Genomic DNA, 22,966 nt, shown 5'->3' with positions numbered 1-22,966 from the left:
AGTTGAGGCCATTGCTTAGTATTCAACCTCAGCATTGGACCTTGCAATCACTGATTGCTTTTTACTCTTCCAAGTCACCAAATTACCTCAAACGAATGTGCAATATCCGGTAGTGGATTTATGATCAATAGTGTTCCCAGCCCAGTAAGCATCACAATACCCTAGCCACTGAGTGCTTTCATTTTTCCTCATGATAATACCACGACCAACTAATCCCTTGAGATATATATCTTAGTATTCTTTTGACAATGTTGAAGTGCCCAATTATGGGTATGTGCATAAATTGACTAAACTATGCTAACATCATAGGTTATATCAAGTCTAGTTATGGAAAGGTAGATTAACTTACACACTAGCCTTTATTAATAGTCAATGTTTGGGAGTGACTTACCTTCCAAGCTAAGTTTTAGTTTGCTGTCGAGAGGAGTGTGAACAAGTCTTGCATCACCCATATTAGTTTCTTTGAGAAGGTCCGAGATGTACTTCCTTTGATATAGAAACAATCATTTGTTGGACATTGCCATTTCTATACCAAGTATTTGAGCACTCCCAAGTCTTTGATTGCAAATCTTTTTTTAAGTGATTATTTGAGAATAGAGATCTCTTCAACATTGTCTCCAGTGATGATGAGATCATCTACATATATTAGTACCAACAAGTTTACCAACCTTTATGTTCAAATAAACATAGATGAATCGACATTACTCCTATTTAAACCTGCCCCTTCAAGTACTGAACTAAGTTTTCCATATCAAGGTCTTGATGATTGTTTTGTTCCATAAATGGACTTGTGTAATTTGCAAACCAATTAAGGATCATGACTTTGAGGATGACCAGGAGGTAGTTTCATATAAGCCTCTTCTTGGAGATCACCATGCAAAAATACATTTTTGACATCCATTTGATACATGGACCATCCATTATTGACTGTAATCGAGAGTAACACCCTAACAGTCCACAACATAGGTTGGGGTAAACCCTCGAGCAACCAACCGAGCTTTTTATCTCTTTATGGACCCATTGGAGTGAAACTTGACCTTGTAGATCCATTTGCTCCCAACTGTTTTCTTTCATTTTGGAAGTGACAATGCTTTAAGTTTGATGTTGATTAAGAGCTTAGATCTCTTCTCTTATGGCTTTTCTCCATACCTCATGACAGTTAGCCTTATGAAAGCTTTGAGGTTCACTTTGGCTGCCAATGATACTCAAATAAGCAGAGTGTGAAGGTGTAATATTTTGGTATGAAAGACATTTGGAGAGTGGATGTTTTGTTATGTAGGTGACATAATTTTGCAGCCTTGAGGAAATTGCCTAACACGAGATGGATTGCATCTGATTGTTGTTGATGGTGGCTGATCTTCTATGTTAGCATGTTCATCATTTGAAGGTTGAGGAAATTCATCACTTGTCGATGCCTCAATGATTTCTCAGTAGGTGAGACATCACTTTCATAAAGAGAGGCAATTTGTGTTTCTTGGGCTTTAAAAAAAAGACATGCATTGCTCGGCAATGGAAATAATTTAAGGAAGGACTCCCCCTCACTTGAAACATCAAGTTTTATGTTGTAATAAGGATATGACTCTTGAAAATTTACATCCTTAGACAACTAATTTTCTCAAAATAGGGCTAAAGCACTTGCAACCTTTTTGAGATAATAGATAACCAAGGAAAATGAACTTGTTAGCCCTAAGGTCTAGTTTGTCCCTATGTTGAGACTGAATGCGCATTAAACAAATGCATCCAAATACTTTGAAGTGATCAATATCAATTTTTCTTCCTTTAAGCACCTCCATAGGTGACTTCAAACTAAGAACTTTAACCTGTTAATTAGGTAGGTTGTAGTCAAGACACCTTGAGGCCAAAATCTTTTAGGAACATTCATTTGTGTCATCAAAGCTCTCGTTGTATTAAGTAAGTCAAGATTTTTCCTCCCGGCCAAGCCCACCACAACTTGTTTGATGCATGATTCCATGAGTGCTCAAATTTTGTTGCATGTTATGAGACGTGTATTCGGTGCATTATCAAACTGTAATGTTTTAATTTTAGAATCAAAATGGTTGTTTACAAGGTTATGAAAATCCTTAAATATTTCAATCACTTCACTCTTAGATTTCAAAAGATATAACCAAGTGACTCTTGAAAAATCATCAACAAAAGTAACAAAGTATTTATAGCCATTAAAGGATCCAACAATTGGTCCCCATACATCCGAGTGTACAAGTTCAAACACTTTACTGGTCTTAGTGGAGGATAAACCAAGAGGAAGTCTAGTGAACTTAGACATATGACAAGTGTCTGCTAATCTTTGATGCCGTAAATGCTTATCTTGTGCTAGACTTGAATTGACATAGAAACATTTGGGTAGTTGCAAAACGAGGGTATATATAAAGCACTTGACTCGATACTATTTGAGATTAGATTGATCTTTTCTTTCCCTAATATTTTGACACCTTTTCCATTTGCAACAGACACATGTAAATGTTTGGAAAAAATTTCAAACGTATAGAGTTTAGAAATTTGATTTGTCATATGCTACGTGGCACCGGAATCAATGACCTATAAGTCATGCATTTTGTTCAAATTTTAGAGCAGTTTAGATATCTTCATGGTCAACCAAAAATCTAGCGAACTTCCCTAGTAATGCTATTGATTGAAGTGGAAGCTTCATCATTATTCTTCTTACTTTAGATGTACGCAGTAAACTCGTTGATGAGGGCTGTTGGATTTAAGGACAACTGCATCAGTGAGTCAGTCACTTCAAGAAAGAAAGAAACAGAATGGTTGACTTTTTACACAATGTGTTGTGGCTTCTTCTAAACTCTTTTATTAAACTTCATGAACTCTGGCTTCAATTCTGGATGAAGGATCCAACAACGATCCTTGACATGTCATGTTGCATTGTAGTGATGACATTTCAAGTGAGGGTTCTTACACTTGCAAATGAGAGCTGTTATGGGTTTATAAGTATGTGACGACAAAGGTCTTCATATTCAAACCCCAAGCTGAACAAAAGTTGGAAGATTTTGTCTTCTTCAACTTTTTTCAACAACACTGCAACTTCAGTGGTATGGAATGATATACTTCAAGTTCATTCCACATACCTTTCGTGCTTCCAAGTAATTGGAAAAATGGCTTCCCATTTTGCTGCAAGTTTGTAATGTCTCTCTTCAATTGAAACACTTGAGCATCATTGTTTTGATCTCCATACATCTCTTCGACTATAGCCTTGAATAGCTGAATATCTCAACCAACGTTTGTTCCATGGAATTAAGAAGCCAAGACATGACAATTTGATCCTTGCTAACCCATGCTTCATATGATGGAAATGTAACTTCAGGGACTTAAATGCTTCCATTGATGAATCTCAGCTTTGATCTTCCACCTAGGGCCAGGGAAATAGCCCTTGACCAAGACACACCACTACAAATTTTGACTTTACCTACAAAACTAGTTTGCCAACAAAAGCCAAAATTTGTCGGCAAAGAGTCTTTCCTGATGAAAACATTTGTTGGCCATTTTGTCTCGTAAAGCATGTTGTCTAAGAGTTTCCAGACAAATTTTGGTATTTTGTCAGCTAAGGTTCAAATTTTACCGAAAAACTCTTTTTTGTCAGCATTTCCATGTGTCCTGACAAATATTTTCGTCGGTAAAGGGCATTTTAGCCGACAAATAGTACTTTTCAACCAACAAAATATGTTTGTCACCATGGATATTTCATCGACATAGTCTTCTCTGTCTCGACAAAACTGGTTTCATCGGGAAGGACATTTAATTTATAAAAAAATAATAATAATTACTTTAATGCTCAACAACTACATAAACATATCAAAATACAATACACAAATTTGTTAACAAATAATACTTTATTGATTGATAAATTTTTAATGTACATCTAGAGTGCTTATACGAAAGCATATGTTACACAATAAAATTATTCTTCTGTCATTCCTCAAAATTAGCTGCCATGTAGCATCATACCATCCTGCACCTACCAAATAAATGTTACAAAACACAAACATAACCAAATAGGTACAAGTTGACAATACAATTAGCCATAGACTCACAATCAATTTTAACAATGAATCTAAATCCTTTCTATGTCGTCCTACATTAGTCTTAATACCAAAATATGTGAAAATTATTACACTATGTGCCAAATTGAGCAGTTGAAATAAGTTGTTGGACCAAAAGGGAGGTGGCTTATAATCAAACCATCTGATACACCATGATGTTTCAATAATTTTAGAAATAACCTGCAGGATTTAAAAAAAAAAAAAAAAAAAAAAAGAAATCAGTAGATGCTCAACTATGGAAAAGGACCAAAGCATCTGAGCATTCATGGTAGGCACATTCTTAATGTCATCATGTTCTCAAGTGAAGAGGTCAATCTAGGCATAATTGTAAACAAAAAATGATGACCAATTTAAAAACATTAAAATTCACACCAAATATAAATAAATTAAATACACAAACTATCTTCCCACAACTCAACGGTAGGGTAATGCATGTTAATTCATAAGAAGTGATCAAGCAACATCAATTCAGAGTACCACTCTGTCTATCTTCTAGTGTCTCTAGTTAGATGGAAAAAGACAGGTTTTAACACAGTCAATGATCATTAATAGTTAGGAAGGCTCAATGAAAAAGTGCACCAACCTGGCCACCACGATTCATTTGTAGCACATTGAGAAAAAAAAGTTTTAGTTCTTGATCAAGTGTGATTTAACGACAATCAATAATTAACACCTGCCTTGTATAATATCACCAAAATGGACTCACGTGCAACAAAAACGACAATCAATAACCAACATAGCATGATACCACCAAAATGAACACAAGAATGCAGCAGAACTGATTTGAATAAAGTGATAAGTAAAGAAAAAGGCTAGGCTAACCTTTGCAAATTGTATTAGTGGAGTCATCAAAATTTTCGGGTCTCTTTGAGATGCGTTTGCATACGTATTATTAATGTGACCTTGGGATTGAGATTCAGAAATGAAAGCCATGAAGAATCAACAGCCTAACTAAATGAAAAATTAAACAATTACAAGTTCAAATTACTACGCGATTACACAAGAACTTTAAGACAGTGATACTGTGACATCCCACATCGCTCAGGGGAGTGATCCTTATATGTATATTCTCATCTCTACCTAGCATGAGGCCTTGTAGGAGCTCACTAGCTTCGGGTTCCATGAGAACTTCAAAGTTAAGTGAGTAGCGCGCAAGAGCACTCCCATGATGGGTGACCCACTGGGAAATTCTCGTGTGAGTTCCCAGAAAAAAAAACTATGAGGGTGTGCTAAGGGCCCAAAGCGGACAATATCGTGCTACGGTGGAGTCGGGCTCAGGAAGTGGTCATGCCCGGGCCAGGATGTGACAATTTGGTATCAGAGCCTATCCCTAGTCGTGGTGTGCCAACGAGGATGTCGGATCCCTAAGAGGGTGGATTGTAACATCCCACGAGTGATCCTTATATGTATATTCTCATCTCTACCTAGCACGAGGCCTTTTGGGAGCTCGCTGGCTTCGGGTTCCATGAGAACTCCAAAGTTAAGCAAGTAGCGCGCGGGAGCACTCCCATGATGGGTGACCCACTGGGAAGTTCTTGTGTGAGTTCCCAGAAACAAAACCGTGAGGGTGTGCTGGGGGCCCAAAGTGGACAATATCGTGCTACGGTGGAGTCAGGCCCGGGAAGTGGTCCCACCCGGGCCGGGATGTGACAATTTGGTATCAGAGCCTATCCCTGGTCGTGGTGTGCCAACGAGGACATCGGGCCCCTAAGAGAGGTGGATTGTGACATCCCACATCACCCAGGGGAGTGATCCTTATATGTATATTCCTATCTCTACCTAGCACGAGGCATTTTGGGAGCTCACTGGCTTCGGGTTCCATAGGAACTCTGAAGTTAAGCGAGTAACGCGTGAGAGCACTCCCATGATGGGTGACCCACTGGGAAGTTCTCGTGTGAGTTCCCAGAAGGTCTCGTGCTAGGTAAAGATGGGAATATACATATAAGGATCACTCCCCTGGATGATGTGAGATGTCACAATCCATTCCCTTAGGGGCTCGACGTCCTCGTTGGCACACCATGACCAGGGATAGGCTCTGATACCAAATTGGCACATCCCGGCCCGGGCGGGACCGCTTCCCGGGCCCGACTCCATCGTAGCACGATATTGTTCGCTTTGGGCCCCCAGCACACCCTCACGGTTTTGTTTCTGGGAACTCACACGAGAACTTCCCAGTGGGTCACCCATCACGTGAGTGCTCTCACGCGCTACTCGCTTAACTTCGGAGTTCACTGGCTTCGGAAGTTCCCATGGAACCCGAAGCCAGTGAACTCCCAAAAGGCCTTGTGCTAGGTAGAGATGGGAATATACATATAAGGATCACTCCCTTGGGCGATGTGGGATGTCACAGATACGCTATAAACAAAAGAAAAAAAGGAAGTTTCATATATAATTGATCATATATACGTTACAGACTAGAGAGATAACGAACCTTCTAGAGCTTCTTTGATCTTGTGCTTCTTCGCATAAAGCAGGCATTGTTTGCCTCCTAAGCTCTTTCTGTACAAGTACTATTTTTAAAGAAGATTAAATAATGCCAGAGAAACACCAGTGAAAACTGAATCCAAATCACCAAACTGAATGTGTGCTGTTACTAAACATTTCTATAGAGGCTGGGATTATAATCTAACCAGTTAATGATGAAAGAAAGTTAAATAGTTACTAAACATTTATTGACTAGAAAATGAATCATGTACCAGATGACTGGTGGTTGTCAAACAACGAGAAAAATATACCCGAGAACAATAAAGGATTGCAACAGAAGAATTGGACCACATATCAAATTTTTCATGAAATATGCAGCCCAATTGTAGAAATATCTACCACTAAAATATTAATTTGATTAAATATTGGAACTTTAAAAGCAATAAAAACCAGCGAGAGTAATGGGAAAATGACCGATTTCTCAAAGCGGTCACCCTCAGAGGCGGTGCAGATCTCAACGGTGCAGACCAATCTATGCTCATTGTTCCAGTATGCTTCTTGCTCGATTCTAGCATTAGACATAATCAAACTACTCCGACATGCAAGAAAATGCAAAGGATGTCATCAATGTATTTAGGATAAACATAAGGCAGAGAAAAACAAAATATAAAAATATATTATCATCACAATCAAACCTACATGCAGAAAACTCCTTGCTCATAGTGTTCTGCATAATAGAGGGACAATTTAGATTTTTTTAACTCACTTATTTAAGCTCCTAGCCTCCTACACAGTTGATTTGATCAATAATCTAAATAACACACATAAATTAGAAGCAAACTATATAAAATGAAGATAGAAGATAACTTAATGTCACAAAAGCATTCCCAAATTGGTGTTCTCGTTTAGGAATTAATAACAGACAAAAAATGAAAAAGTTTAAAAAATAAAAACACAAATCCTAGAAGCAAATATCATATAACCTTAACCCGACAATTTCATTAGTAACATGACCCTAATTTCAATTGATTAAACATAGGAATTGATTGATGTGGTGCAAAGACTCACAATCGATTATGACTATAAAACCATAACTGCATTTTGATTGCAGTTTCTTATAAATAAAAGTTAAAAGTAATTAAAATTCAAAAAGTGGATTAATCATCCTCAAACCCAGGCAGCCTAGAAAGAAATTACAAACCTAACTTAGATTCTCAACCAAATTCATTACCTAAAATCCCTCAAAATTACAGTGGTAAAACAAATCTAAGAAAAGCACCATAAAATTAAAACTAAACAAAAAGCTACTGGGAAAGAATAGGGTGGATAGAGATTGAGAACTTACCCAAAGTTTTAGAGAACGAAATGCAAAGAAGCACCCTACATTAGAAATTTCGGAGCTAGAATGGTCGGGCACTTCGACGGTGATGCGAGCAGACGAATCAACGGTGATGTCGAGCACATGGAGCAACGGCGATGTTGAGCATACGGAGTGACGACGAGCAGATGGAGCAGGATCGAAGAGCAGAGAGTTACGATTTCAAAGAGAAGCGGAGGGGTGGGCTATCGACAGTTAAGACTAGGGTTCAATTAAAATACAATGATTTTTAAAGGGATATTTTTTTTGCTAAAAAAGAAGAAGCAGGTGAATCAAAAAGACCAAAAAACAAAGGGCGCGAGAATAAATTAGTCCGCGCCCGTCTTTTGATTATCAGGGACGACAAACTTGCATGCTTTCCTGAGTGTCATTTTATTTGTCGATATAAATATTTTTCACCGACGAAAATTTTGTCAGCACAAATTCAACGACTATGAGCCTACAAATTAAAATTTTCGTCGGAAAGGTGTTTTGTGGTGACAAAATTTTACTTTGTTAACTTATAATTTGTCGGCAAAATGATATTTTCTAATAGTGACAAATAATTGAATTCATTTAAACAAAATTGAACTCAACCTTTGGTTTGGGTTTACATCTACCTCTGATTGATTGAAAGGAGACCAAACATGACAACTTTCAGCCTCAGACCCAAATGGGTTATCTTCAGCCATTGTTGAAGAAGAAACAATGAACAAACACCAGTATTGTAGAGACATGTTATTCTACTTGCCTTGATACGATGTTTATTTCCAAATTATATTGTTGTATTTCATTCATGGAAACATTATAGGATGTACAAGGTATATAAACCAAGAGAGGTCATCATACACGATGACTAATCCCTTAAATCATGCCCCTAGCTATTAGGCTTAAACTAAAACATAAAGAGACGGCTCCTTGAATCAAGAAGTTGACTAATTAGTAATTGTAATCTACAAGTAATCTGAAATTACTAATCACAAGAAAGTTGACAAGATAAAGGCAGCCCATAAATCAAGCAATGATCATCCCATAGCGTGCTGGATAAGAAGGCGATAGTTGACCAAACCCTAAGTATCTAGGAACCCTAATAACCTAGTGAACTTCAGAGAACATCTGCCGACAAGAATTTTCTTGTGTAGGTACCACCCGCTCCTCATTGTTGATAAGCGGAGATAGTGTTGTTGTACTTTTTAACGTGGATTGAAGATTGCTTGTTAGAAGGCTCCACATTCTTTGCTCAAATAAGGGAGGAAGAAGGTAATTGTGGAATCAGATGTGTCAAAGCTTATTGAGATTATTTAAGGTAAAAGGGTGGTTGTTCATAATATCCAGACTTTAACTACCGTTGTGGGCACTATTAGTTTTCTTTTTACACTAAGATCATGTAATATGACTGCTCACGCCATGGCCTCTTATGCTTTTATAAGAGGTGGCAATCTCCCCACTTTTTAAGCACGATGTAAACATTGCTAGAGTCAATCAAATACAGGCCGAAAGGCCATCTTTGAGAAATTAATAAGTACCCAAGCAAAAGCCCAAGGTCAATGGGTTAGGCCCAAATCTTATTTAACTATAAAAGTACTTCTACTTAAGATTGTGGCTGATGTGGGATTAATGATCCCCTAAGTACTTCTAAAGCCTAGCAAGTTGCAGGGTTGCTGGAGGCGGCCGAGGGTTGCATGCCCAGCAGAAAGAAAACCCAGGGACAAGACAAGTTCTCGCGTGCAACAGCAAGCCTAGAGGGCTGCTGTGGTCCGGATGTCGAAACGATGTCGTTGTGGGGCGCATGCCAAGCTGCAGGCTTGGTGGAATGCGATTCGGTTGGAAGTCAGCCAGGCGCAGTACGACATCGATTTTTCCTTTTCTTTTTGTTTGTTTGTTTTTTTTTTTTTTTTTTTTTTTCGATTTTAGGGTTTTCAAAATGAAAAAGAAAATTCATGCTTCTACTTTCTTTCGATTTCTTTCTCACAAAATTCAACACAAGAAATATCAATTGCGTATGTATGAAAATATATATATATATATATATATATATTTTGATAAATATATGCAATATACAATACATATAATAATAAAAAAATAATAAATTAGGGTTCATGCATCATGAGGAATGTTGTTATGTATCAAGGCGCAGAAAAAATGTACGCTTTGATGCATCATGTGGAATGTTTTCCTCACCGCTTTTAAGTGATGGTAATGTTCATCACCTTACTTATTATTATTAAAAGAGTTTAAAATTTGAAATTTGTGTCATCCATTAGATAAATCTCAAATTTTAAATTCATCCAATGATAATGGTGAATATTACCACCACTTAATAGTAATGATAAAAAAATTTCCTCATACGTAATGTTGAACTGTATTATTTGATTGTATATGGAATCAACCTACTAGAGGTTTCGGTTTGCGTGCTGGCCCCGCCCCCTACTTTTCTATATTTATACCGAAGCTTTAAGCATTCTAACCTGTTGTGGAGCACTCAACACGCATACTTGAAGGACTACACCTTCTCCACACTCGCACTTAGTGCTTCAAAAATGGAAAAAGGCTCCAGAACAAGAACATCCTGTGAAGGCATTTGGCTGGGCTGCCAGAGACGCATCTGGCCACCTCTCTCCCTCTAGCTTCTCAAGAAGGTAATTATAAATATATTCAATCACTTGTTTTTCAGATTCTAAATATATATATATATATATATATATATTTTTTTTTTTTCTTAATTTTTCCCTCTAATTCTTGCTCTGAAAACCTTTGCGTGTGATATGATATGTGTGTATGTACAGACCAACAGGTGATGAGGACGTGAGGTTTAAGGTGTTGTATTGTGGGATATGCCACACTGATCTTCATAACATCAAGAATGAATGGGGGATCTCTATGTACCCTATGGTTCCTGGGTACGTACGTGTGTGTGTGTGTGTAACCTTCAATCTAATCCATCTTGTTAATATATATTCCTTTATTTCCATTATATTCTTCACCTGATCTGTCATTTCAGTTCTATATATGCCTATGCCCTTATATCTTTTTTTTTTCCTTTGCTAAAACATACGATTTAGGAGAGGGAGCATAAAAATACAAATAAGAGGAAAACAAATAAAAATAAATTAACTTAGGGAGTTTTAACGAAACACTCTCGGTATTATTCACTTTAACAAAAAACATCATTTTTACTCTAAAAAGTCACTCCTAGTACTATTCACTTACAACACATTTTTGTCCTTTTGATTAAACTCAAAGTTTTCAAGTATTTTTTCGTTAGTTTTCCTATTAACCTTATCCCCCACACTTAGCTTTTGCTAATCCCCGAGCAAAATGAAGAAAACAAAATAAAACCTAAACCTTCCAACAATTGTCTCAGAGATTTCCAGTGAAACATGACACGTTAAAAATCACTACTCACATAGATTTTAGCCATCCTTACTCTTGAGTATACACTTAACCGCAGTCACCACTCTCTAGCTCGCATTTAATCAATTAAAACAACATTTTGAATGTAGTAGCATTCCTTAGAGAATCCCTCAATTCCTCACTAGATATACTCTCTATTTTCACTCAGATTTTCTGATTACACTCCCTATACTAAGTATATGTGAGAAGATTGATATAAACATGTAGACTACCGCTCACATATGTTATAACAAAGAAGGCACTTTCTGGAATTATTAATACAACATGTATATGATCTCATGAACAGAATGCCACTAGTCAGAAGTGAGAACCAGGGATTAGTCTAAGGGTTGTAATGAGGCTAAGGTATTGGCTAGCAAAGAAAGGTTAAGGAGAAATAAAGGTTCTTAAAGTGATAGTAAACAACATAATGAAATCAACACTTAGAATTCAACTTTTGAATGCAGAAATCAACTTTAAACACTCATGGGAGTTTCACACAACACTTAGGGCCAGATTCAACTTTTTTGGACCCTTATTCAACATCCAACACTTTTGAACTCCATCTTACTTATTTTCAACCATTTTTTTCTTTTTCTACAAAACTTTTTCTTTTCTCTTTCTTTTTCCACGTTTTTTTTTTCTATTTGTTTTTTTTTCCCTTCTTTTGAAACACAAAGCGTACTCCTTCACCAATTCACAAAGACAAATTCTTCCCCCACACTTGTTTTTCTGCATATTGTAAATCAAAAAGAATTCCCAACAAGTCATGCTCCACTATTCTTTAAGAATAAGGGTATGAATAGTCCTATACTAGGCTAGGTAAGGATAATGCAGGCTAACAAAGAAAATAGGCTAAATAAGGCTCAAAAGGGTTAAATCTACAATACATATGCAAAGGGTAAGGCTTTTTGGCTCTGCTTTAACTAAACAACTTCATCTTGTTATTTGCCATGCAACCAATTTTATGTTTTGATTGAAATGGGCATGAGTTCTAGTATTTGGAACTAAAATGATGAAAACTCATTCTAAGTAGCAACCAAGCAAAGAAATAATGAGATCATGCAACGACTTTAGAAAACAAAAACATCATAGATTAATAACTCTCTAAACAGAGAATAGGCTCAAGTTTCTCATGGTTGTAGCGTTAGTTTGAGTTTCTTCCTTCAAGCATGCTACAAAAACTGATTTTTTTTTTTCTTTTTTCTTTGTGATTACATGCGAATTCGTAAATGACAACTACAACTAAGTATTAACCAAAGAGCATATCAAACATCCACCCATGTTTGTAACTTTCTTTAATAGTCATGCAATTAAAAACCAAATCCTCATCATTGTGTTGGAAGGTACCCTAAGACACAAACAATCAACAAAAACGACTATTTTTGGTATTTTTTCAAGCTTTTTCGATTTTTTTTAATCAAAATTTTCGGATTTTTTGTTATATGACACATTAAAACACTTCAAAACACAATAAAAACACTTAAAAACAGTGAGTAACAACTTTAGAAGTGATAGGTGATAAATTTCGAAAATAAGTCATGAAAAGTATTCTATTTACCCCCCCCCCCCAACACTTAAACCAAACATTGTCCTCAATGTTTCAAACATAGACTCACACGCAAGCAATCAAACAACACAACTAACAAACATGACAATTATGGCAAAGTAAAAGCAATAAAGAGTAAGGTTAAGGAACGCAAATCTGGTTTTGGAGCCTGATATTCCTAGGTCTTCTTTATTTAAACGCATGGGTTGCCTCCCAAGAAGCGCTTACTTTAACGTCTTCCAGCTGAACAATACCGCATTTTAAGCTCCACTAGGGTCCACGGCATGGAGGGGTACACTCTCCACGACATGCTCCTCAAAATACTCATGCATTGGATCTATGAACGGCAGGGGATAGTGATCCTTCTTGATTTTGGCGTTACGTTTCCAAAAGTCAACGTAAACTGTCACACTACCTTGGATTCGATTGGGTGCTTGCACCAAAGAAGGTAACAACCTATTAATTGAAATGGGAATTGGAATTGGAATAGGTGGCTCACCAATATACTGCGACGAAGGCTCAAAAGTAGCAGCACTGTCAACAAATTCATTAGGGATTCTCTCGGCCAGATTGGGTATTTTGAGCGCAGTGGCGTGTTCTTTGTGCTCCATTCCAATTCCCTCTTCGATGGTAGTTCTAGATACATCCTTCTTGATTAGTGCTGCTGAACGTTCTTGCCCTAAATTTTTAATCACATCTATGGCAAAACAAGAACGAACATCATTAGGATTCTTAACAGATTCAGAAACATTGAATTTAATCATATCGCCACCAAACTCCATCATTAACGCTCCCTTGGGCACATCAATCTTGGTTTGGGCTATTTTCAAGAAAAGTCGTCCAATTAAGATTGGCAACGGTGGAGAATGGGCTGAATCTTCCATCTCAAGCACATAGAAATCGGCTGGAAAAATCAAATGGTTAACTTGCATCAAAACACCTTCCAAAACTCCTTTCGGATATGCATTAGAACGATCGGTTAATTGGATAATAACTCCATCATTTTTAAGCTCTCCTAGATTCATAGATGCATAAACAGAATATGGCATGACATTAATGGAAACACCTAAATCTAGCATAGCATATTCAAAGCTTGTATTACCAATTACACAAAGGATAGTGAAACTACTTGGATCTTTGCATTTAGGTGGCAGCTTCCTTTGCAACGTTGCAAAGACATTTTCACTTACATGTACCACCTTTTTCTCCCGAATTCATTTCTTTGTTGTACAAAGCTTCTTAAAAAACTTAGCATACTTTGGAATTTGGTTTATCGCATCAAGGAGCGGGATATTGACTTGCACCTTCTTGAAGTTCTCTAGAATGTCTTTTTCATTCTCTTCGTTCCTAGATTGCATAAACCTACCAAGGAAAGGCATATTTGGTGGAATAATGTTAGAAGGAATTAAATTTGGACCTACCTTAGTTGAGTTGGACGGCATAGGGTGCTTAAGGGGCTGCGGCAAAGGGTGTTCTTCCCTTGCCGTGGCTCTTGCTTCTTGTTGCAGCAACTTTTCGTCCTCCTCTTAGGTTGGTTTTGACGTTTTTGAACTTGTTCCAATTTCCTTGCCACTTCTTAACGTGATGGCGTTGGCAGTTTCAAAACCTCTCTTTGGATTGACAATGGTTAAACTAGGCAGTTTGCCTTGTTCTCTAAACTGTCCCATGAATTCTACCATCTACCCAATTTGCTTCTTCACTTCGCCCATCTCTTTGGCTTGATTTTGTAAACCCTGAGTCAAATAAGTTAGTACTTGAAGAATTTTATCATTATCTAATGACGAACCTGAATTTGGTTGGGCAAATTTTGGTGGGAGTTGTGGTGGTACGAATGGTCTTTGATAGAGTCCCAGAGGTGGCTGTCTATATCCGCCTTGTTGATGAGTTTGTTGAGGTTCACTTTACTTTATATTTGGATGCTCTCTCCAGCCCGGGTTGTAGGTGTTGGAAAACGCGTCATACCTTGGTTGATTTTGGCCTTGATAACCCACGGCATTGGCACTTTCCCATCCTCCATTCTCTATTAATTGAGGACATTGATCAGTGGGGTGTCCTTGCATAGAGCATACGCTACAAGTACTTGTTCCTTGCATTTTGGATCCTTCGTCAACATGTGACACAAGAACAGTGAGATTAGCCAATTGAGATTGAATTTCGGCCATTGAACTTACCTCATTAACTTGGTGTTGCTGTGGGGGGTCTCTCTGTCCAACTCCTTCATATTGTTGTGCATTCAAGGCTCAGTTCGCTATTAAGATCTTCACTGTAACTGGTGTTTTGTCAACCAAGGCACCTCCCGCTGAAGCATTAAGCATTTGTCTCTCAAGTGGAAGTAGTCCTTCATAGAAATATTGAATTAAAAGCTCTTCCTTCATTTGATGTTGTGGGCAAGATGCAACTAACGTCTTAAAATGCTCATAGTACGCTAGAAAGGATTCTCCCGGGCCTTGTTGAATTCCACTAATTTTCTTCCTCAAAAGAATGACTCTTGAAGTTGGGAAGAATTTCTCTAAGAATGCTTTCTTCATGCTTTCCCAAGAAGTAACGGTTCCAGGTGCTAGTTCATAGAGCCAATCTTTAGCCTTGTCCATAAGAGAGAATGGAAAGGCTTTCATCTTCAAAATATTCCCATCCACGTTGATTGGTGTCATGCTTGGGCACACCACTTCAAATTCCTTAAGATGCTTGTTCAGATCTTCCATGGACAGCCCATGATATTTGGGAATGTGATGCAGTAGACTAGACTTCAATTCAAACTCATTGGTCTTGCCTTGAGCGTTGGTATTGAATACAAAGAGGGATGACATTGTCCAATCCCGAGGCTGAAAGTTCCTTGATTGTTCGATTATCCACAGTCATGTCTTGTTCCTCTTCCTCTTCTTCTTCAAACTTAGATTCAGAGCTAGAACTTGGTGGATTGAGTTTTGGTTACTTCCTCTTCCTTCTCAAAGTTCGTTCAAAATTGTTGTCAAACTCCAATATATGTGTACGAACAGGTTGAGAACTTCGAGTCATAAACTAATACCTAAAACAAAGAAAACAAAACTAAACTAAATCAGAAACACAAGAAAAACGAAAACAGAAACAAAGGGGAAGATTAGCAATTTTGTTAATTCCCGGCAACGACGCCAAATTTTTGATGTGCTAGAAACTAACACACAAATTAAACCCTCTTTTAGACAATTGTAGTATACGTAAGTAGGGATCGTTCTAAGCCAAGGATTAGGAGGGATGCTAATCTACACTAATTAGACTAAAAAACATAAAACTAAGCTAAACTGACTCAAATAACTCAAAATAAGCACTAAGGGGTGATTTGGGCTAAAATCTAACTAAATTGACACAAAATACTAAAGGGGGGTTTGTTTGGACGAAAATTGACTTAAAACTAATAAGTTGCAGAACTAAGTAAAGATTGCACGAAATTAAGGTGACTTAAGGGGTGAAAGGCTAGCTAGAGGGTCCTTCTCCACACATGACACATATGCATACAAATCGATTTCCAGTTATTATTCCTATAAACCACGAATGACAATGCCACAAGTTAACCGTGAACTGCACAAATTAACCAACAGATTTTCCTAAATTCATTGAATTGGACTCAACGAAGCAATCAAATTATTCTTATCAAGTTCCCTATATGAACTGCATGATAGAGATACATATCAAAGATCATTAAGTTCTATGAAAATCATAAGCATTGACATGACATTCGTAACTATGAACTGCACGATACTCCTACCAGGAATTTACTTAACGCAATCGTGACTAGCAACCTCAACTACTTATAAATATAAATTCATAACTTTTAGGTGAAATTTGCTTATATTTTAGCATCAAATTCATGCATGCAAACTAAGTAGGCGTCCTTAATCAACATACAAGAATAAGTTATCAATCAAACAGATAAGTAAATTGCATTCACGATTTATGAAACAATAACTGGATGTAATCAATTCATATCACACATATGTTCATGGCTTTGAATTCACCTCTAACTAAATTGAAATTAGTTCCACATGTTCATCATAATTGAAAACCAAATTAAAACAAACATTGGACTAAAACTAAGGATAGAATACACCTAGATATGCTCTAGCAATACCAAAGGCTTTGGATGGCAAGCATGGCTCCAAGCTCTCATTGCTTACAAAGTTGCAGCACAAAGTGTTTAATTTCTCTGAATTTCTCTCTAAGGCTCCTCTTTATGTGGTAGATGTGTGGTGTATTTATAGGGCTAGGGGGCATGACAAAGGTTGTAAAGGAGAAGGATTACATGGCACAAACCAAGAAGGAAAAGGACTAGGGTGCTGCGGCAGATTCTTAGGGGAAAAGGGTTAGCTTGTGCGGCACAAATCTAGGGTAGAGTATAGGGCTTCTAGAACCAGATATTTAGTTGATTTAATGTGAAATTGATTCCCCCTTACAGCTGGAATTAAGGTAGGATAAGATAAGATAAGGTAAGTTTGGATAAGGTTTTGAAAAGATTTTGGATAATGTTCCTTCCTTTTAGCTGATTCCTTATTTTTTATGTCTTGAATTTGTTTCTTTATCTCTTCAGCACATTCCTAGCCTCATTTGAACTTCAAAAAACGTCCATCCACCTTGCTCCATACGGATGCTATCTAATCCAAGCCCAACATGCTCCAAATTGCTTCAAATTGCCATTTCTTGTCACCTTTGCCAATTGGACCTACAAACACACGAAAATAGCTTAAATCACTATAATAAATAGAAACTAACTCACTAAATGCAAAGAAACAAGCTAACAATGTCACATAAATATGCTCCTATCACCTTAACACAATTATCTTCTTCTATTCCAGTAAACTTAACACAAATTTCCAGTAAACTTAACACAAATAAACAGTTAGTTTAATCCATAAGTTATAGACTATAAAGATTGTTTTATAATGATAATCGCAAGTGATCCGCAAAGGGATCGAATTGGCTTAATCCATATTTGATTCGTTTATTATGTGGATTACCTATTTGTTATTTGTATCGAAAATAATCAAATTCGAATCGGATGAATTGTCTTCAACATATAGAAAAACTTATGTTAACATATAAGGTTTGAATTGTATTTAAATTACAGGTTGAAAATGTCAATATAATATGGATCTTGGGTGCTATTTTGAAAATCTTTCTGAATAAAGTGCAATTCACTTATTTGATGATATGTAAGGCTCATCAACACATGTGATTCTCATCTTCATTAGAAGGGTAATATTAAGGAGACCAAATTTTTAAATCAAATGATGTGTCACCAATAAAAAATAAGCATGTTAATCAATATATAAGTAATAATTCAATTATCAACAACCACATCATTTGGTGACAAATGATTAATGTGTTTATTTCTTATTGACAACACATCATTTGGTTTATAAAATTTAGTTTAAAAATTTAATCTCCTTATCATTATTCTTATTAAAAAAATAATACAAAATACGATAAGAATAACATATTTGATAAGAAAATGTCAATTTATATCTTATTAATTACATTGGTCTTGGATTTGGTGTTTTTTTTTTTTTTTTTTGTCAACTTAGATGATTACCATCAGTTCAATAAACCTAGTTTTCAAAGACACAGGTGAGTCCAACCGTCCATGACTCCGTAATACACACGCAACCCAGTTACAACAGTGTTACAACAGTAAAACGTATTCATAAGTGAGCAATCAAATATGTGGTTTAGATGAACGATGTAAATGCAATGTCCACAGTCTCCGTACAATAATTGTACTGTGAATTGCTTTTCAGTGTTTGTCTCCATATAAATGCGCTTTGCATGTAATTCATTGGCATTAAATATGTGGTTTAGATGAACGATGTAAATGCAATGTCCAAAGTCTCCATACAATAATTGTACTGTGAATTGCTTTTCAGTGTTTGTCTCCATATAAATGCGCTTTGCATGTAATTCATTGGCATTATATGGAGGCTTTGGAGACTCTCTGTAAATCTTGGTTCTAAAAGATATTGAGCGCTAGTCGGGTGGCGTGTTGGAACCTATCATCTAGGCAGGTGACTAGATGGATTAAACAGATTTAAGTAAATTTATTATATTTCGTGTAACTAAGTGTCATTTTGTACTTAAAATATATATAATTTTATCATAAACTAAAAAATAGAATGATATATATATATATATATATATATATATATATATATTATGAAGTATTGGAACACAACAAAAACATGAGGAGAAAACATGTAATGTGTGTTTATTTAAGTGTTCAATAAGTCTTTTACAATTTTTGGGAAATATTAAAATGCAAAAGGAAAGTTATCTATTTTCTATCTAAGTGAATTGCAATCTAGGTAGGTGTCTAGGCAGGTCTGGGAGGGCTAGGTAAGCACCTTAGCAGGTCTAGGCGTCATTTCTTAATTTTCAAATGCCTAGGTATTAATCGGAACGGTAGCTAACCGCGTAACGCCTAGGGAGGGATTTTGAGAACAATGGTATAAATGTGTTTTACATGTAATGCATTGGCAACTACCGGTTAAAAGTTGGCCTTGAGGAACTAAAAAGACATATTGGACTAAATTAATTTTCGATGACTCGGTCCACTTTATATTTCACTAACTTTTGTTGAATCATATCGTACTACGCGTGATTACACATCTTTTGAATCATATTATTATTAGTCTATTGTGAGGTTAAGTTCACTCTCTTTTCCTTAGTAGATAATATCATTTGTTAAAAAAAAAAACAATTATTAGTTAACTAATTGAATCACATTATTATGCACGTGCGGAACACCTTTTTTATAACCGACACTACACCTCTTAAGATGTTTTAAACATGTTTAAAAATAGAGAAAATAATATTTGATAAACAATTGATTGAATCATATTATTGCTAGCATAATGTGAGATACTAATTAAAAAAATAACACAAAAAAAAAATAATTATAAAAAAAATACTATATATACGACGAAAATATCCCTGCATTATTTTGGACTGCTTTTTAAACTGTTTAGTTTGGAGGGTAATTTTGTCCAATTATTTTTGGTGAAGCCTGTGGCCCCAAATGGGGCAGCTGGCTTTATATAGTAGTATAGATTCCTTATTAACACGGTAATCACACGTACACTAGATATTTTCAGTATAGTTTGAATATGAACTAGTGCATCAAACATTACAATACACATCAAAGAACATTTAAAAGGATATTTTTTGTACTTGTATTATTACATATAGTGTACTAGTTCATGTTCTGGGCAAAGAGAAAAACTTCTCCACGTACGTCCATAGCTTATTTGGTATAGGCAACCTTTTATGAATCATTTATATTTTTTTCATTATGACCGTATATTACTAAATAACAATTAAATTATTAAAAGTATTTATGTCAAGCTACTAAATAATTTTTTTTCTTTTCTTATATATAACAATATATTTACACTTAAAGATGAGAAAATAAAATTAGTATCCAACTCGTTTACAATATTTAAACTTAATTAGTACCTCTCGCAAGTAAACATAAATACTACCATAGGCGAATCATGGTAAGGGCCCGCAGGCCCCCTCTCCCGGCTTTTCTGTAAGTCTATTGTATACCTGGCACAATTTTATGCTTTGTGGTACGAATTTATTCTTGTGGCTCCCCTATTTTCAATTTTGATTCCGCCCCGAATACTACTTTCAAAAAAACAAAAAAAAAAAAACAAAAAAAGGAAAATCATTATATAGTAGTACTATTTAAAAAAAAAAAAAATAATCATTGCAACTTTTCTCTACAAAAACTCTTCTCGAGTGCTCTAACATGCATATATAGCATGTGAGCAATGGCTAACATTTTTGAATTAAAATGCCTACAATATATATATATATATATATATATACACACACACATATATATATATCCAAAAGAAGTAACGAAAAAACAAACTTGGATTTTAATTTGCTAATTTTCAGGCATGAGACTGAGGGGGAAGTGACAGAAGTGGGAAGCAAGGTGAATAAAGTGAAAATAGGAGACAAAGTGGGTGTAGGCTGCATGGTTGGTGCTTGTTATGCCTGCAAGAGCTGTAACAGCAACCTTGAAAACCACTGCCCCAAAATGATTCCTACCTACAATTCCTTTACCCCGACGGAACCGTCACATATGGAGGTTACTCAGACACAATGGTCGCCAATGAGCGCTACATTGTTCGTTTCCCCGAGAACCTGCCACTTGATGCTGGTGCTCCTCTACTATGTGCTGGGATCACAGTGTACAGTCCCCTGAAATATTTTGGCTTATCTGAGCCTGGTAAGCATGTTGGCATTGTAAGCCTTGGCGGGCTTGGTCACACCGGTGTGAAATTCGCTAAGGCGTTCGGGTCAAAAGTGTCTGTGATTAGTACCTCCCCTGGCAAGAAAGATGAAGCTCTGAAGAAACTCGCGGCTGATTCATTCGTGGTTAGCTGCGACCAGGAGCAAATGAAGGTTAATTTTTAGCCAATTTATTTATGATGATATGTTTGCTCGTTTTGCTCTCATTAAATTAGTCCTCTTATATTTTTTTTCAAGTAACTAGAGGACTAAGCGAGATTAGTTCATCAGTGTATGATGAGTTTCAATTGCAGGCTGCCAGAGGCACATTGGATGGCATCATCGACACAGTCTCAGCTGCGCATCCCATTGTGCCCTTACTTGGTCTTTTGAAGCCCCATGGGAAGCTTATTCTGGTGGGTGTACCAGTAAAGCCACTAAACCTCCATGTGTTTCCTTTAATCACGGGTAAGTATAAAACTCCTGGATAATTTGACTTGTATATTATCTCGTACATTATTTCGGTCTAGAATCTAAAATGATTATCAAAATGTGAATCTAGGAAGAAAGTCTCTGGCCGGTGGAATCGGAGGCATGAAGGAGACCCAGGAAATGATTGATTTTGCAGCAAAACACAACATAACGGCGGAGGTTGAAGTTATCTCAATGGATTACGTGAACACAGCAATGGAGCGTCTTGCTAAGAATGATGTAAGATACCGATTTGTCATTGATGTTGCAAACACACTGGCTGCTAGCGAAGCTTGAAGACTCAAGAAGGTGAATAATGAAAGTTGTTGTAAGGTCTTAAGTAACTACATTTCATCCACGTAGGTTGATTTGTGCCTGGCACGTTTATTTTGTTTGTATTGGCCATTTAATATTTCAAATAAGAAAGTATATGGGACGACGCCACGAGTCTAAATCACGCCTAAGCTTTGACATATGAGCTCTTTCAGCTAAATCACGCCTAAGCTTTGACATATGAGCTCTTTCAGCCGTATTCTATCATTTACATGTTTTATTAGCATTATGATTTTCCAAGTTTTTCAGTATTTTGTTATTGGTGTAATTCGTTTCGTATTTCAACTCCTAAAAAATCTAGAATTGACTGGCATTATTAAATCTCCTTTAAGACGATATGGTGTATTATCTTTCATATTTTCAATCAATAAATTTTGAGATTATCTTATATTTTCAGTAAATTTTAATTTACTTTTTTCTCTGTGAATTTCAATTTACTTATTTTTTAGAGTAATTTTTTTTGGATTGAATTGATTTTTTGCAAGGATAATCTATGAATCAAGACTTTCAAAATAAGCAGTTCGAATCGTTGAAGTTCGATGTAGAGTGAGTCCTTGTTGACCCTAAAATCTACCAAGCCTACATGGCACACATGCCAAGTAATTAATAAGCTAACTACGTCACTCGATTGACTGCGAGACGTGCTGGGGAGTAAAATATGTTGATGTACGCGTTGGGCGCGCTGCTGACTTCTTCATCTTATGACTGCGGTCGGGAAAGGAACATGTCTCGACCTTGGGGTTCTAGAGCCTGAAGACAAGGCTGCTAGTTTCTTCGAAGTTCACAAATCGTCGACACCGGGTTCAGTCTCGGTAATTATATTCGTGAGAGTATAAGTACGCCGAACTGATACTAGATTGTACGGACAAAAATACTCAAAAGAGATAAATGTCTTGATTGTAAATGTGGTTTGGCCATCGGAATGCCAAACTCTAAAATATACTTATGAATATCCAATCATAAAATAAAACTCAGCTTTCAATGTACTGAGCCTAGTAACCTGGTAACACCTCACTTAGCCAAGAAGGCTGATGAGATGACCTTTACCAACAAGGACTAGGAAATCCTTGTTGACCGAGACTTGGATAAATAACCAGT

General features: G+C 36.5%; 1 protein-coding gene and 1 long non-coding RNA gene across 2 annotated transcripts; one reads left to right on the top strand and one right to left on the bottom strand.

The window, feature by feature from the left end:
• Positions 1–3,844: 3,844 nt before the first annotated feature.
• LOC148690647 (uncharacterized) lies at positions 3,845–8,147 on the bottom strand. The gene is made up of 3 exons (XR_015956970.1): positions 7,843–8,147; positions 6,505–7,086; positions 3,845–5,020 (listed from the first exon to the last, which is right to left on the bottom strand). It is a non-coding gene; the product is annotated as an uncharacterized LOC148690647 (long non-coding RNA).
• Positions 8,148–9,615: 1,468 nt separating this feature from the next.
• Positions 9,616–21,974, top strand: LOC137707602 (8-hydroxygeraniol dehydrogenase). The gene is given in 7 exon segments (XM_068446512.2): positions 9,616–9,698; positions 10,356–10,493; positions 10,641–10,754; positions 20,726–20,895; positions 20,898–21,238; positions 21,379–21,532; positions 21,627–21,974. Coding segments are annotated over 7 exon segments (1,206 nt in total). The 3' UTR covers positions 21,833–21,974.
• The last annotated feature ends 992 nt before the right edge of the window (positions 21,975–22,966 follow it).

The sequence above is a fragment of the Pyrus communis genome, chromosome 15 (assembly GCF_041283825.1).
Source record: "Pyrus communis isolate YQ-2024b chromosome 15, ASM4128382v1, whole genome shotgun sequence".
NCBI lineage: Eukaryota > Viridiplantae > Streptophyta > Magnoliopsida > Rosales > Rosaceae > Pyrus > Pyrus communis.
This window is presented reverse-complemented; position numbering and strand designations above follow the sequence as displayed.